General features: G+C 44.5%; 1 protein-coding gene across 2 annotated transcripts; it reads left to right on the forward strand.

The window, feature by feature from the left end:
- The first annotated feature begins 13121 nt into the window (after nucleotides 1-13121).
- tac1 (tachykinin precursor 1) lies at nucleotides 13122-17351 on the forward strand. Of its 2 annotated transcripts, XM_056412444.1 has the most exons (5): nucleotides 13122-13434; nucleotides 14905-15007; nucleotides 15094-15117; nucleotides 16471-16527; nucleotides 16601-17351. In XM_056412444.1, the coding sequence occupies exons 1-5, from the start codon at nucleotides 13315-13317 to the stop codon at nucleotides 16645-16647; spliced, it is 351 nt and encodes a 116-aa protein (XP_056268419.1). In that variant the 5' UTR covers nucleotides 13122-13314; the 3' UTR covers nucleotides 16648-17351. The 2 variants fall into 2 exon arrangements, with proteins under 2 accessions (XP_056268419.1, XP_056268411.1); XM_056412436.1 differs by having other exon boundaries at nucleotides 16471-17351.
- The last annotated feature ends 45 nt before the right edge of the window (nucleotides 17352-17396 follow it).

Consider the following 17396-nt stretch of genomic DNA (forward strand, 5'->3'; position numbering starts at 1 on the left):
AGTAGACTCATATAGACAACACTAGACTCATATAGAAAACAATAGACTCATATAGACAACACTAGACTCATATAGACAACAATAGACTCATATAGACAACACTAGACTCATATAGACAACAATAGACTCATATAGAAAACAATAGACTCATATAGACAACACTAGACTCATATAGACAACAATAGACTCATATAGACAACACTAGACTCATATAGAAAACAATAGACTCATATAGACAACACTAGACTCATATAGACAACAATAGACTCATATAGACAACACTAGACTCATATAGACAACAATAGACTCATATAGAAAACAATAGACTCATATAGACAACAATAGACTCATAAAGACAACAATAGACTCATTTAGACAACACAAGACCACACACTAGTCCATTTTGCACAGCAGACAAAAATCACATTACAACATATAAATAACACCAATAAATACAATATGAGACCATGATATTAGAAAGACACATCTCAAGGTGTTCATTGAAACATGTGACTGCTGCTGGAACAAAAGACCTTCTGAGTGGTTCAGTAGAACACTGAGACCTCCTGAGTCTCTATGAAAGACCTTCTGAGTGGTTCAGTAGAACACTGAGACCTCCTGAGTCTCTCTAAAAGACCTTCTGAGTGGTTCAGTAGAACACTGAGACCTCCTGAGTCTCTATGAAAGACCTTCTGATTGGTTCAGTAGAACACTGAGACCCCCTGAGTCTCTATGAAAGACCTTCTGAGTGGTTCAGTAGAACACTGAGACCTCCTGAGTCTCTCTAAAAGACCTTCTGAGTGGTTCAGTAGAACACTGAGACCTCCTGAGTCTCTATGAAAGATCTTCTGAGTCCATTAAGCACAATGAGTGGATGGCCTTCAGAAGAAACAGTCGTTTATAACTTGCCGCTTGTTCTTTCATCGATAGTGACCTCTAGCGAGTCCGGGGGAGACCAATAACCTTTATGATCCTCTTATTGATTCGGTTATCATCCGCGGAGAACAAACTCAGTGAATGGTGTTGACACACTAAAATATTTGTGTACGCAGTTCATCATCCATAAACACTGCCGGCATGAGTGCATCAGGGAACGCTGAATCACTGCAATCCACAAGAATGGAATATTAAATTGTAAAAGCTATGAGATCAATACGTAGCTTCATACTTACTACAGTTTTTCTCGATTGATTACACACAAAAACTGGAACTTATAACACAATGACCACAACCTGTAACTCATGTGCCAACTCCCTAAACCAATTCTGCTAAACTATAAGCACAAGTATCTGCTTTAAACACAGATTTCAATTGTTAGCCACACTTTCTTCAAAACACTAAACACCATCCTCTCTACTTGGCACACTTCATCAATGCCACAACCTCCCCGTGTTCAGACAGAACACACTGCTGTTCAATTGGCAAAACTTCCATTTCCATGGCTGTTGTGCAATTTGGAATCAAGGCTTTAGCAATATAAGGGCCACAGGTGACCTCCTGATTTGAAGAAGAATGGATGAAAACATGGCAGGTAGAGGAGACCGAGAGGCAGAGGAGTATTTCTGTTGTCCTTTTTTATTTACACTTTTCTTTCTTTTTTTGTTGACTGTACTGGTCTATTTTCTATTGTTTGTTCTGTGAAAAAATTAGAAAAAATAAAGAAATTTTGTTGTTGTATATTTGTGTGTTTTATATTTTGAGTTAAAACATTATACATTTACAATATTTTACAACAGGAGAAAGCGTACAGTACCACTGGACATGAAAAGGCCTTCATACTGGTGTTTTCCCATTTCATCGTAATGGTTTCCATTGAGCACATCAGTGTTCTATCGATGCTTAGAATGTCTACTCATATAATGGGCTGTGTTTGTCATTTGAAAACAAAATCCCCTTTTGAGGTGACATAACACTGTTTTGAAAGCAAAGTTGCATTTTGCAGGAGATATAAAGGGTTTTGTATTTTGTGTGAGTGGTTTTGGGATTTGTGTTTAGAGTTTTGAGAAAACGAGGCATGCTTTAAAAAAATGTGCTTAAGCAATCGAGAAAAACTGTAAGCATTCTTTTTCACAGAGCCCATTTAATCCCAGGGAAAGGGAAAGATGGACATTACGTTTTATTAAGGCCCGGAGGACTCTGAGATGTCCGTTTGGACTAACTCAGGAGCGCATCATCTCGCTGGTGTCGGCACACTTGAAGAGAACAGGAGCCGGGAGGTGAGAACTGGTTCATGTAAGAAATGAGTGGCTGTGGGAGTGTGTGGTGCAGAGCTGACGTGTCCCATCTGGACCGTCGGCAATACCACCGCTCTCGAAATGAGCCTCCAATGCTAGCGGAAGAGAGTCACCGCAAAGCAACTTTCAAAAGGTGCTTCATTCTTTTATGCCCATGAAGTGTGTGTGTGTGTGTGTGTGGATGAGGCAACTGTTGTGGCACAAAGTGGATTCCTGCAGAAGTCTCATTGCGTGACTCATTCATGGAGCGTCAGCACTGCGTGGCCTTTTGTTGTTTTCCCCACTCCAACAAGAACCCACATGCCTCCGTCCCCCCACTGCTGCACTCACCCTACTGGCCCGTTCCGGTACTTGACATTTCGAGGCTAACAACAACTCTCTGAAGTCAACGGTGTGAAGTGCAGAGGACAATCGAACATCGACTCGTTCAAACCCCACTCCTGGTGCCGCTGAGTGACTGATGGCCGAGCGCCGACACTTCACTCCGCATCGCTTCACTCCAACAACGGCCCCGGCGCCCGGTGGGTGTTTGAGAGACAATGTCAGAGGGTTGATCAATCGTTTGGAGAACTGTGTGGAGAGTTGTGAACCCACATCTCAATCTGTGAGTCAGCGGAGGGATCTGTGGGAAGATGACTTCTTTATGTTATCTCTATTTGCTTTTGTACATGTGTGTCCCGTCTACTTCTATCAACTTGTTTCTGGTTCCACACTGAGGTGTCCTCACAACAATGACCCAGAATCACGGAGGTCCCTGAATCTCTCCCAAAACCCTGTTAGTTGACATATTGTTGCCATTTACCAGTTTCATTCGCCATATTTGAAGGCATAGAGAAGGGCGGGGTAATGATACTCACACTCGGACAATAATCAATAATACCAGTATTGGTTGGGTGTGTTTGTGGTCTTCTTGGAACACCATTGTTCCTACTTCTAAATATTAAAACCAATTGTTTGATGTTTTCAGACTGTATAGTCCCGAACTGTGTTTCTAAAAATGACTAAAAAATAATTATTGGTGTAGATCAAATATAAGTGTATGCACACTGCATTTTTTTTCATTTTCATCATCAAAAAATTGTTCGTGAAGGTAATATGTCCTCCTCTGATTTTGTATTGTGCATTCTTTCACACTTAGTATTAATGGATCCCTGTGGATGAATAATCCATCCGTCCACCCATCCATTCGTCTGTCCATCTGTCCATCCATGCATCTTTCCGTACATCCGTCCGTCCATCCATCTATCCTTCTATTCGTCCGTCCATCCGTCCATCCGTACATCTATTCATCCGTCCATCCATCCACACAGACGATGATGCAAACTCCATCCGTCAGTGAGGTGTGAGATGTGGTAAAGATCCAATGTGATAATCCTCTATCAGAGGCGCAGTGGTTAATGTATCTCTCACAGTCTAGAGGGAATACATTGTGTTGCTTCCTGTTGTACACACAGGTTCAAATCAAAAGAATATGTGGGTCAAAAGGGACACAATTCTGTCTGCACCAGAACCCCGTTCTGCTCCCAGCGCTGACCTCTCAGGTTTCAGCCGTCGGTAAAAGAGTTTGAAGGCCTCTAGTTGCTCAGCTGGGACCAATGAGCCTGAGACACAGATGCTCTCTCTCCAGGTTCTACACACGGGAGCTTTGAGTCGTGACTGTCAGAATGAGAATGAAATGAGCTTTCTTCATCCGTAGAGACAGAGTAAGGAGTTCACACATTTACTGATTTGCACTCTCTGGAGTAGAACGCCCCCTGTGGAGGTCCAACTGGGTCATAACCAGAGGACACTGGAGGGATTCTATAACCCATCAAGTGAAGGACACGGACGCTGGGGAGAGGGACATCTGGACCACCTCCCCTTACTGGTCTGATGCCACCGTGACCTGCACCCAGATAAGCGGCAGAACAGATGGATGCATTTGAATGTAATTGGGACTAACACGTGTAAAGATATAGCTTCAGCAGATGGAAATAAAGAGAGACTTCTGAAGTTACATTTTTAAGAAATCTTCTCAACTGACTCATGCAACACTCTTTTATCATCTTTTTCCTCCAGCTGTGGTTGATCTCCACAGCTGGTCCAGGGTTACTGCCCTCGGTTGCCATATTATTTCATAATTAATCTCATCATCTTGTGACTTCCCTTTTCGTCATACAATAGGAAGTTGATATTTGTTTATCATTGGCAGTTCATTTGGCTCGCACTGAAAAATATGTTATCTCCGACTTATCTCAACTTAACCTCATTATCCGCAGTGAGGCTTGTTTCGGCCGTATCTCTGGAAGTTATCAATATTTCCCTCACATCAGACGCCAGGCCACACGTATCCATTATCCCGAGTGAGCCGAAGGATCAACTCCATCAGAAGGTCACAGCGCCGCTCCTCTCAGCAGAGAGAAAAAGAACTAATCAAAACCCAAACTTAATGCGAGGCTATTTGTTTTCCAGCTTGTTTTCTCCAAAAAGTGACAGTTATATATGAAGATTTGTCAGACTTTGACAGTTTAATTTGAGTTTAGAATCTATTTCAAGATGAAGCTGAGGATATTGTTCTGCTCACACACACACACACACAGACAAATTTCTTTTCATTCGTACACCTTTTTGAGCAACTGAACTTTGCAAATGAACACCACCATGCAGGTCAGTGAACATCCAGGATGTCAACATTGATTTATAGTTTAAAACTGGTTGATATTCAGTCTGAATGTCTGAGACCTTTTTTCAACCGGCAATAAATGTGGTTATGACATCAACGTGTCACGAAACACCGGTGTGTTTGAAATGTTGGTGGTTTGAATTTAATTCTCCAAAGTCATAGTCCACTGTTCGGTGAAATGTCGTCTTCACAAAGACGTGATTTAATGTTTTTATATAAAATGTCATCAAGATCGACCACAAACAGATTCTCCCGGGACGTCGTATCACAGCGTTGAATGAGATGCATTCACACGCGTGTTTGTACGCACTCTACGGGACCGTGAACTCACATTTCATGGCAATCTTTCCCTTTGATTCTTATATTTATTAAAGTAACATTATGCAATAATTGTACCTTAAAATAACAGCTTGAAAAAAATTGTGCCGCTACAGTGACTTTTAATATGGCGATTTGCGCCTCCGCCATTGCCATCGGGGGTCTGTGGGGAAATAACTCCGCTATGTAGGATTCTGGGGCCGCCCGATCCGGGGCGGATGTACTTCGACCTGCTTTCTGGCAGTGATTACGCAATGTCATATAGTGCCGGTCCACGCTCGCAGCTCCAGTATAAGGGCGAAGCAAGCGAAGTCTCTTGTAATGAATTACACGTTCCAATGTAAATTATGAATATGTAGCTTTTTGGTGTTGTCAACAATATTGTATTCGATCACACGTACTCCACATTCAAACATTTAGAAAACAACGTATATAGGCTGAAAACGCGATCGGTATTTCATCTCAACTAAATGTTGTCATTCTTTTGGTTATGTTAGCATTCATCTCCGATATCACAATGAATAAAACTATGCAGTCATATTTATGTTAAATCTTTGAATATTCTTACCTTATCGGTTGACATCATTTCTTGGTTTCTGACTTCGTCTGGTCATCAATACAAGTGTATGCGAGGCTGCATCTATCGTAACTGGGTATTTACGACACTGAAGTAAACGTTAAATACCTCCAAAACTGAAGGGGGCGCTCCAAGGGAAAAACTCCATTATGGGGCTTTAACATGTCAGGAATTTATTGCACAATTTTCATCAGCACATTCCTAGAAACCTCACGCATTCTCACTGTGTGGTCCTAGTCCAGGTCGTGTCTGGAATTGATATTATATTTTGTTTTCCTTGGGATGTCATACAATCAATCATCTGAGGCATGACATAGTGGTGAGATTTAATTACTGTAAGTCTTTTAACCGTCGGCTTATTAATGTCCCTCGGTGATCGCTGCCACCAGCACGTGAACAACAGGAGTAAAACGTGTTGTAATCAAAGTAGGCCTACTGAGTGGCCAGCAGCCGGAGATATCACTGGGAAAAAACAAACAAATAAGAACATGCATAGCGTGTTAAGTGTGGAACAGAAGGTATTGCAAGAAGCAATTAATCAAAAAATTTAATATCATGGAACGATGAACCACGGGAGTGTTTATGCCAGAGTTAATGCTCCTTGTTGGATCCACTGAAGTGTCTTGTGCTGAAATTGAAATGTCTCAAATGCATTAACCATATGGAAGTGAGTTATCTATAGAGCCCAACAGAGTGTTTGCACCGGGCTGTAAACATGGTTGTTCACGGTCAATGGGGACCGACGGACTTGTGGAGCCGGCCTGTGGTGACCACTGACGGGGTTTTTGCCCCTTCCTCATTGGCTTTTTCCTTTGGGTGCCGGTAGGCGCGGGTATGTACACCGACGATGTGTCCAGGCGATGGTGGCGCCACATGTGAAATCCCTCATGGGTTTGACATGCGTGTTTTGTCGTTTATTTTAGAGGAACGGTTGCAACCTTTCATTTGTATCTCTTTATTGCACGTTACTAACTCTGCTTCCTCCCCGGAGTCCATTTGACTTCACGTCTCATAGGGTCATCGGACCCTATGAGACGCCATAGATCCTATTCCTATCTGCCTGATGGATCATCGAGGTCTGGATCGTGAAATGTGCCTACTACCAACTATGCCATGGCCCTGTTGAGACTCCGCCCACTCCTCCTCTCTACCTCCATCTGCCTGATGGATCGTGGAGGTCTCCATCGTGGAATATGCCTACTACCAACTATTCATACACTCTGTCATATTCATTGTGTTGTTACTGTGTTTTAATTTGTGTATAATGATTCCTTCTGGTCACATGACATCTATTGTTCTGTCCATCCTGGAGAGGGATCCTCCTCTGTTGCTCTCTTGAAGGTTTCTTCACTTTTTTCCCCCGTAAAGGGTTGTTTGGGAGTTTTTCCTGATCCGCTGTGAGGTCAAAGGTCAGGGATGTCTATGTGTGCAGATTGTAAAGCACTCTGAGACAAATTTGAAATTTGTGAAAATGGGCTATACAAATAAACTGAATTGAATTGAATTTTGTCGAGAAAGGTCTCTCATATCTCACAAGAAGGCTCATGAACTCTCGTTTGGCTCTCTCCGAAGGCGGTCACATTTCTCTCTCCCTCTCCCCCCCATGACCTTCCCTGCTTGGCTCCTATCGTCATGTCTTGTCTTGTCTTATACTTGAGAGACTCTCTCCGCATCGCTCTTCGAACTAAAAACCATGGATTTGATCAACTGGACTCTCAACGCAATTGACACCATCTTCTCGACGAGAAGCTCGGGTTCGGGGAACCTGCCCGTCCTGCCGGGACGTTGGCAGCTGGTTACACGATGGACGCGTGGGAGCGTTGGCGTGTCGTGTTCCTAGCGGCCCTTTCCGTGGAGGACGTAGAAGACATCTACCTATTCGGAACTATGATTACAGGATTTCTGCTGTTTGGATTTGGCGCTGCCCTGGCTTATCGGAAAATTAAGGAAACGGTGACAGCTGTTAAAAGCCCCCTAAGGCTGCCAGAATGCGCTGGGTAGAGTTGTTGGCACTCAGACTGCGGCATTAAACCGCCAGAATGATAACATCGTGGAGAAGCTGACGGCTCTGCAAATGAATTGGATCGATTTGAAAACCTATTGGAAAATGGGATGAAAATGGAGGGATAGTAGTTGCGCAAATTGAATGCATCTACTGGAAAACCAAACAATCCCAATCTGATCTGCTTTCGGCTCCCCCAACCAGAACGGGCCTTGGCCGAGGCCGTTACTGGAACAACAACTCCCCTGAAGATCGCTGAAGTGAGAATCTCTCTCATTCCCTTCCCCCGATCCACAGACACCTGTGGTTGTTGTCTCCCCAGGACCTTTCAAGGCTATCTCCATGGCAACGACCATCTTGCGGACTGAGAACTCTGTCTGTTGTGGCCTGGGGGAGGACGACATACCAGGCCACTCACACACAAACTTTCAACACAATACCTTCACCCCCATCCCACGCCTCCGCCTGCTTCGTCCCCCCAGTGTGACGGGGTCTGTGACTGGCGCCGTAATGGCTGCTGGACCGGCTGGCTGCTTGTCTGTGCTGGTTACCTTCTGCCCCCCAATGGCTGGGCTTAGATCACCCAGTCTTTGGCTTACCTCCCCCCCCCCTCCTCCATGTTGCAAGTCATGTTTAAAATGTATGTGCTTATGTGCTCTCTCTCCTCATGTTATGCTGTAATCTTCATCCTTTCTTGCCATTTCGTTGCCTCTGTACCTGTACTCTAGCAATGACAATAAATTGAATCCAATCCAATCCAATGTCTAGTTATATCATACCGAGTTCTCAACTCAAGCTGGAAAATGAACTTCACGACGCCCCGTTGTGAAATATCTGGTGAGCTTATTATACCCACGAAGGATATCAACAGGTGTTAGCCTCATTTAAATAATCCGCTCATCGTTAAATGGAAAACGTTGAAGTGTACTCTGTGAATGTGTCTGCATGAAGAGTTGGTAACTTGACCACATGTATCATTTTGGCATTAATAAATCATAGCCACATAATTTGCTGACAGTATAATTATAGTAAAAATGATTACAGCACACGCTCATTTGACAATGTCTTATATCACGTGACATGCAAAGCAAGTATCACGGTTCACGGGAAAGGTTCTACTCGGTACGTTTAAAAAGATCCTCGTACTAATTTTCTGTTCTAGTAAATAATTGAACATCTTACTTTTTATTCAGCATCTTCTTGGCTGTTTTAATTGAAACAGAAATGTAATGTTTGATAGGATAGTTCCCACCAGGGAGTTTCTGCTTCTGTTGGCGCTGTGTGACTCCCAACAACCGACGTGCTCTGGTTTCATTCCATGCAAAGCAAGTATCACGGTTCACGGAAAAGGTTCTTTAAAAAGATCCTCGTACTAATCTTCTGTTCTAGTAAATATTTAAACATCTTGCTTTTTAGTTAGCATCTTCTTGGCTGTTATAACTGAAATATACATTGGATGTTTGAAAGAACGGTTCCCACCAGGGAGTTTCTGAGTGTCTTCCAACAACCGACGTGCTTTGGTTTCACAGCATCAACGTAAACGCTCTCATATATTTTTGCTTCTTTGAGTCCCTTTTGCTGCCGGATGCCTCATCAGAAGGTAGAGGAGCGAACTCCTCTCGGTCTCTGGACCGCCGTCCGGTCGGAACACATGGCCTCACATCGTATCTGTTCATCTCTGAGCCCAAACCTCCGTGGCTCCCCCGCTCGCTTCACCTCCTGCTCCTTCCTTCCTAATCCTCCTTCTCCCCCTCCTCCTCCGTTGAACTCCCTCCCGCGGTTCCAACAGCTCCATCACCTCTCTCTCTCTCCTCACCTCCCCCATCCGTCTGCTAATTGGATGAGCTGTCACAGTTGTGAGGATGATTAAATTCCCAGTGCACAGAGCTCCCGTTGGTGTAAGTAAAAGTGTATTAGTGTAAACCGATCTACGGTCGCTGCACCTGCACGAAGAGTTCCTCAGGACATCTTCACTTGATGCAACCGGACATGATGGGACATTTAGAAAAGAAATGCGATCATGGTTTGAACTCTATAGGCTCTGAATTATCAAGAGATTTTAAGAACAAAATATACAGAATATCAAGGTCAAATCGAGCCAGTCGATGCGAAGCGTCCTTCAAAACCACTCCAGTTGATATTGCATCTTGAATTAATTGAACTAATAGATTAATCTGTCCTTCTATACACATGACATCTATTGTTCTGTCCATCCTGGAGAGGGATCCTCCTCTGTTCTCTCCTGAAGGTTTCTTCCCTCTTTTCCCCCTGAAGGGTTATTTGGGAGTTTTTCCTGATCCGATGTGAGGTCAAAGGTCAGGGATGTCTATGTGTACAGATTGTAAAGCACTCCGAGACAAATTTGTAATTTGTGAAATTGGGTTATACAAATAAACTGAATTGAATTGAATTAATAACACTTGAGACCGAGGTCCATGCCCACCCACAGGAACAACATTTGCATTCGCCAATAGCACATGGGTAAATAACATGAACTCGTTGTTAGTTAAATAAAGGCACTTGGGCAAATCAAGCACTCGTTGAGATGCGTGGACACTGAACAGAGTCGCCCTCTATTCATCCCCAACACCTCGCCTTTAAAAAACACCTTTCTGATGGAAATCAGCGTCGCCCCCGGGTCACACGCCCTCTGCTTCCATTCATGCTTTGTAAACGGCCTTCTTTGAGCCGTCGGAACAGGCTATATTATGTCATGTCGCAGCGTTACATAATAAACGAGGCACGGGGTGTGAGTGTGGCCAAAGTCAATAAAACAACAACGTTACTGTGTATTTACAGGGGTAAATAAGAAAAATTCAATGTGCACTTTACGTGATTGGAAATATATTAAAAAGCAGTAATGTGATCAAATGCCCAGGCTGATAGTGTAATAACGTTTCATCGATATACTGTGCGGCTGCGTTTGAGTCAAAAGTTTGTCGGAAGCTTTTAACGTCAGCTTTGCTCATTCTCCAAACCTTCTTCAAGATGAGTCGAGGCAGAAGAGACTTCAAAAAGAGCCTTGAGGACTCAGGTGGAGCAGACGTCTCACAGATCTTCTGTTTTCCATCATCGCCATCTTCTGCAGCTTTGGTCTTCTTCTGATGGCTTCACTGGAACATCTGGTCTCATGGACCAATCAACGTGGGCGGCTTCATTTCCACAATGATAAAAGATTTTTGTTTCATGGGAAATTGACCTGATCATAAGCACCTCTGATCATCTGTTGGCAATTTCAATGTTCAATTTCCAAACATGAAGTCAGGAGAGGTTCGTGTTTTCAATGGCCTAACCCAATACTGACAGGATACATACAAAATAAATAAGGCAACAAAAAAATTACTACCTGCACATTTGTATTATAACATCAGTCAAGCTCTCACTATTATTGAGTTACAATGGAGTTATTACGACTATCAATGGAGTCCTTACGACTATCGATGGCGTTATTACGACTATCGATGGCGTTAATACGACTATCAATGGAGTCCTTACGACTATCAATGGAGTCCTTACGACTATCGATGGAGTCCTTACGACTATCGATGGCGTTATTACGACTATCAATGGAGTCCTTACGACTATCGATGGCGTTATTACGACTATCGATGGCGTTATTACGACTATCAATGGCGTCATTACGACTATCGATGGCGTTATTACGACTATCAATGGAGTCCTTACGACTATCGATGGCTTCATTAAGACTATCGATGGCGTTATTACGACTATCAATGGCGTCATTACGACTATCGATGGCGTTATTACGACTATCGATGGCGTCATTACGACTATCGATGGCTTCATTAAGACTATCGATGGCATCATTACGACAATCGATGGCGTCATTACGACTATCGATGGCTTCATTAAGACTATCGATGGCGTCATTACGACAATCGATGGCGTCATTACGACTATCGATGGCTTCATTAAGACTATCGATGGCGTCATTAAGACTATCGATGGCGTCATTACGACTATCGATGGTGTCATTAAGACTATCGATGGCGTCATTACGACTATCGATGGCGTCATTACGACTATCGATGGCGTCATTACGACTATCGATGGCGTCATTAAGACTATCGATGGCGTCATTAAGACTATCGATGGCGTCATTACGACTATCGATGGTGTCATTAAGACTATCGATGGCGTCATTACGACTATCGATGGCGTCATTACGACTATCGATGGCGTCATTCCGACTATCGATGGCTTCATTCCGACAATCGATGGCGTCATTCCGACTATCGATGGTGTCATTAAGACTATCGATGGCGTCATTACGACTATCGATGGCGTCATTCCGACTATCGATGGCTTCATTCCGACAATCGATGGCGTCATTAAGACTATCGATGGCGTCATTAAGACTATCGATGGCGTCATTACGACTATCGATGGCGTCATTCCGACTATCGATGGTGTCATTAAGACTATCGATGGCGTCATTACGACTATCGATGGCGTTATTACGACAATCGATGGCGTCATTCCGACAATCGATGGCGTCATTCCGACTATCGATGGCGTCATTGACTATCGATGGCGTCATTAAGACTATCGATGGAGTCATTCCGAATATCGATGGCGTCATTACGACTCGATGGCGTTATTACGACTATCGATGGCTTCATTCCGACAATCGATGGCGTCATTCCGACTATCGATGGCGTCATTGACTATCGATGGAGTCATTCCGAATATCGATGGCGTCATTACGACTCGATGGCGTTATTACGACTATCGATGGCGTCATTACAACTATCAATGACATCATTAAGACTATCGATGGCGTCATTACGACTATCGATGGCGTTATTACGACTATCGATGGCATCACTGCTGCTACAGAAACTATAGAAACACTCTGGACTTTAATCAGAGACATCTCGTGAGGACCACCCGACCAATCACTTAGGACCAGGCCTGATGGCTTTAGTAGGCTCTACATGTGCCTGTTTGGAACCCACACTTTACTCTGCTGTAACTGAATCACCAACTAATAAAGAACACACGTGAATGCACCACGAGCGGTAACGTCTCCTCCATCAGAGGCCCGTGAGGCCCGTCAGCTCACCTGCCGGGTTACTCAATGACTTCAGAGTGACCACATCAAGGTGGACACCGTCCGGTGACGCACAACGTTTACAGCTCGCGCAAACAGAGGGCCATGTAACTTCCACGTGAGCGCCAGGAAGTAATCCCACTACTGGAGCGGCGGGTATATATAGAGAGGTTCACGCGGGTACAAGCGCGGAGCTCTCTGGACGAGGAGAACGCACGAGACGAAGAGAAGCTGCTTGCTGCAGGGGCTGAGCGCGCGCGCAGTTTCTTTTTTTGGGGGATCCCGGCACTTCGTTTTTTTCTTCTTTTCTTTTTACGCACGAGCGCGCGCTATGGACTACTGTTGAGCTTCGTGGGAGAGAAGCAGTGCGCGCACAGACCAGCTGCAGCTCGAGCCCCGGCCCTCTCAGCTCGAGCCCCGGCCCTCTCGGTGCGTCTCCAGGTCTCCATGAGGAAGCTGCTGCTGCTGCCCGCCCTCGTGGCGCTGCTCGCCGCCGCGCAGGTGTTCTGCGAGGAGAAGGAGCCCAAAGAGGAGGCGGACTACTGGACCAACACCAACGAGATACAGGTAACACTCGATACTTCTTCACCGGCAGCTAGTACTTCTAAGTAAGATTTATTCATTATATATATCAAAATAAAAAAAATTGTTATGACTTTTTCATCTGCAGCTTATACTTCTAAGTAACATTTTTTAAATATTATATATATATATAAATAAATATCACCAATGCGATACAGCTACTCTTTCTTTTTTTAATTACTTTTTCTTTTGCAACTAATACTTCGAAGTAAATATATCAAAATAAATACAAATCAAAATCACCAACGAGATACAGGTAATTCTCTTTTTTTATTACTTTTTCTTTTGCAGCTAATAGTTCTAAGTGAAACATTTTTTAATAATATAAATAAATATATATATTTTTTAATTTGACAAATTAACAAGACAGGACTTTAAGGATACAATACAAAGGGAAGGGAGGAAGAAAAAGGTAAAAAAATAAAAAACAGACCATAAAATAAATACAAATAATTAGAAAAACCACATTAAACATCAGCAGTGTGACATCAGTACATTTGGGTTCTGTCATTAAATGCAGTCAGCACCGGTACCAGAGTGTGTTTCATCTGGCTGCAAGATGTTGATTCATATTGTAGAATTAGATGAATTACAATATTGCTTTGAGTAAATTGGGATTTAATAATTTGCAATAACTTCACACTGGTTATTAAAGAATACGCCCTGTGGTCCTTCTTGTCTGGAGAGTATGAATATTAATGTGTTCTTTAACCACCTGGGGAAACAAGCTGTAGATGTGTTTGTTTTTCACTTAACGGAGGTGAAGTCATCAATAATGATGTTTACAGATAATCAGAGTTATTGGTTTTTATCATCTTTTACTCATTCGTTGCTCTCTCTCCATCATGATGAGTGGAATATGATGAAGACTTCTCTACCTCTATTCGTTGAAGCAGTTGTGTGACCAGTTTGAGTTTAGAAAAACAACAACAACAACAATCCGTGTGAGGTGTAGCTCCTCTGTGTTCTCCGTGCAGATTCAATAACATTCCAAAAAGAGAAATACATCAACTGTATTAGTGTGATAAACAATCTTCTCCTCTTCCTCCGGGAGGACAGACCTCCGTCATGAAGATGGAGGCCGTCCCCTAAGTGCTCGCTCGTGGGAGCCGGGTCCCAAAGCTGTGACATTGCGGGCTGGCAGCGAGCCGAGCGGCTCCATCGGCAGCCTGAGCGCCGCCGTAACTCACTGTCCCTGAACGCCACATTAGTGGCTAATGCGCGCTGTGGAAATATATATCCCGAAACTCTTAATGGAAGTTCAAAACTCCAGCTGTTTATGGATGTGTGTGTGTGTGTGGGGGGGGAGGGGTGAAGGGGGGTATATATGATGTCACATTAAGATGCATTCAGGAACAGTTCAAATACATGTTCACTGCTTCTGTCGTCCTCAAAATGCATCCAACATGCTGCTCTACACGCAGTAACACTGGTTCAACCCCCCCACACACACAGGATGGCTGGCAGGCCAACGACCCGCTGAGAGAGATCCTCCTGAGGATGACGAGGAAGCCGCGGCCGCACCAGTTCATCGGGCTGATGGGGAAGCGCTCCATGGGTACGCCTCGCTCGCCCGCCGCTCGCTCCTCTCTTTCCCTCTACACCTGTTAACGTGCCTCTCTCTCTCTCTCTTTCCTCCCACAGCAAACCCACAGATCACCCGCAAGAGTAAGTAAAGCGTCGCATTCAGGCGTCATTTCATCCGCCCCCCGATTTGTATGGGTTATGAAAATACTGTGTGGATTTTTTTCCTTTTTTTAATACTGAGGTGGTAAGTCCCCCTCAGCCCCGACACTAAAAAAATAAAGTTAAGCGTGTTATTATTCAAATAAAATCTTAGTGCTTTTATTTTGTTGACTGAAAAATGATCACAACTAAGACATGCGAAGACAAAAAAAATACTTACAAAGATATCTCCTCCACGTGTAAATGTGTGATTGCTGATACTTTATATATACTATATATTATATGTATATATATGCTTGGTGAAATAGAAAATGAGTGAGCCAAAAAGCAGGGAGGGGGGGGGGGGAAGAGCCTTTCATATTTCACTCACAATAGTACAAATTAAATATGTATATTTTTCCGCCCATGGTTAAGACGGAGTGGGCTGATGGGAGAGTTTTAATTCACTGAACGGCGACCACAGAGACGTCCGTGTGGGACGAAGAGGGACGAGATAAGGGAGGAGGAGGGGATTTCCTCTTCTTTCTGTTGTCTGAATGAGTCTCTCCCTGTGAACACAGCGGCGGCTTGAAGGAGCAGCTCCTGCTGGAAGGAGCAGCTCCTGCAGGCCGTCACTCATCATGAGGAGATCACTGCCCCACAGACGTCCCAGAATCCAATTGGATTGTTTACGCTTGTGACGGATAAATGGGAGGACGCACTTTACCCCTGACCTTCACTCCTCCGAGTGGCGGGGGAATACTTTATAGATTTACCGCTAACTCATCAGTCTAATGCAGATATTGATGTGTGTGTGATGTCAGGTTCTCCCCTCAGGCTCTCAGTAAATGTAAAGCACCTCAATCCAATACCCCCCCCCCTCCCCCGATCATATTAGTCCATTACTGTGATTGACAGGATGCAGCTGTCCGTCACATTTAGAGCAGACGATTCACTACAATAGGGATCCACATTTTAAAACACTTCAACATGGCTAAGAAACATAATTTTATTGCATCACTCTTTTTTTCTCCTGTATTTTCTAAAAGCAGACTGCATTTTTCACTTTTCAAAGTAAAAACACTCCTTTAGTCCACAAGCGATGCTCAACAAGGTCGAAAGGTCACACAGGCTTTCTAACCTGAGGGCTGAGGTTCACGACCATCGGACTAGAGGCTTTAAAAAGAAGAGATGACTCAGATTTAAGAGGATTTACAGCGATATGAAGGCACCTGAGAACTGATGAACGCGATGGTGGAACCTTCTAGAAGCCGATGAGATCGACATCAGTGATCAGGCGACCTGACGATACGGAACGCTTTGACGGGTTTCTAATCCAATGCTCTTATTTTGAAGGGCATAAAGTCAACTCCTTCGTTGGACTGATGGGGAAGAGGAGCCAAGAGGAGCCGGGTGAGTCCCACGCGGCGCCGCGGCGTCCTCCTGGGGGGGCGGCGCGGCGCTGACGAGCTTCCTCCCTCTGCAGGCTCGTACGAGTGGAACACGATACGGACGTACGACAGGCGCCGCTAAGCTCCACCTCTTCGCCGGCCCGCTCCTCCATCGAGCCATTCCTCATCCGTGGGAGGGGGGCACCTCCCCCCCCTCGAACCGTGTAAAGCTGTTAGTCGAGTGAATAGGATTCTGTTTCCACATTGTCGTGACGTAGCTGTGTGTGTGTGTGTGGGGGGGGGGGGGGGGGGGCTCGTTATCGATGTTAGTGGCTTTCTGTGAGCGTTTTTTTCACCATCTGCCATGCTGCAAAAGACTCGATGTTGTTGTGGACCATCAAAGCAAGGCGCGGCCCCCGGGGACCTCATCGCCGGTTGTCGTTCTCGTGGCCCGGCGGCATCGTCTTGGCTTTCCCGTGGCTTCTTGAAGTTCTCAGCCGGGTACCTGTGTGTTACGCTGCAACCAATATTAAAATTATTTTCTTTACTGGTTCAACTTTCAACTTGTGAATTCCTTGAGAAAAGAAGAGAAATTTTCTTTTTGTCCAGCGCGAGTTCGGAGGTGAGGTAGGGGCGCCGTCTGGTGGCCGACAGAGGCACGACACGAGGGCCGCCCCGCCCCTCCCTCACGCCCACAGCCCTTGAGCAATGGGGGGGGGGGGGGTTAAAATCATCATTTCACTCATGGTCTAAAAATTATTTCATTTTTTGACAAATTAGTAACACACTGATGTCCTCCGTCCATACATCGCCCAACACACACACACACACATCCCAAATACCCAGAGCAGAACACGCAGCGCTGACAGTGTAACGGACCCCCGCCCCCCG

Source organism: Pseudoliparis swirei, chromosome 1 (genome assembly GCF_029220125.1).
Source record: "Pseudoliparis swirei isolate HS2019 ecotype Mariana Trench chromosome 1, NWPU_hadal_v1, whole genome shotgun sequence".
Taxonomy (NCBI): domain Eukaryota; kingdom Metazoa; phylum Chordata; class Actinopteri; order Perciformes; family Liparidae; genus Pseudoliparis; species Pseudoliparis swirei.

Bases quoted from the DNA above. Each gene is read 5' to 3' on its own strand.
- tac1 (XM_056412436.1), top strand. From the start codon at position 13,315: ATGAGGAAGCTGCTGCTGCTGCCCGCCCTCGTGGCGCTGCTCGCCGCC. The intron at 15,008-15,093 runs GTACGCCTCGCT...TTCCTCCCACAG, and splicing joins GATGGGGAAGCGCTCCATGG to CAAACCCACAGATCACCCGC. The intron at 15,118-16,470 runs GTAAGTAAAGCG...CTTATTTTGAAG, and splicing joins CCCACAGATCACCCGCAAGA to GGCATAAAGTCAACTCCTTC.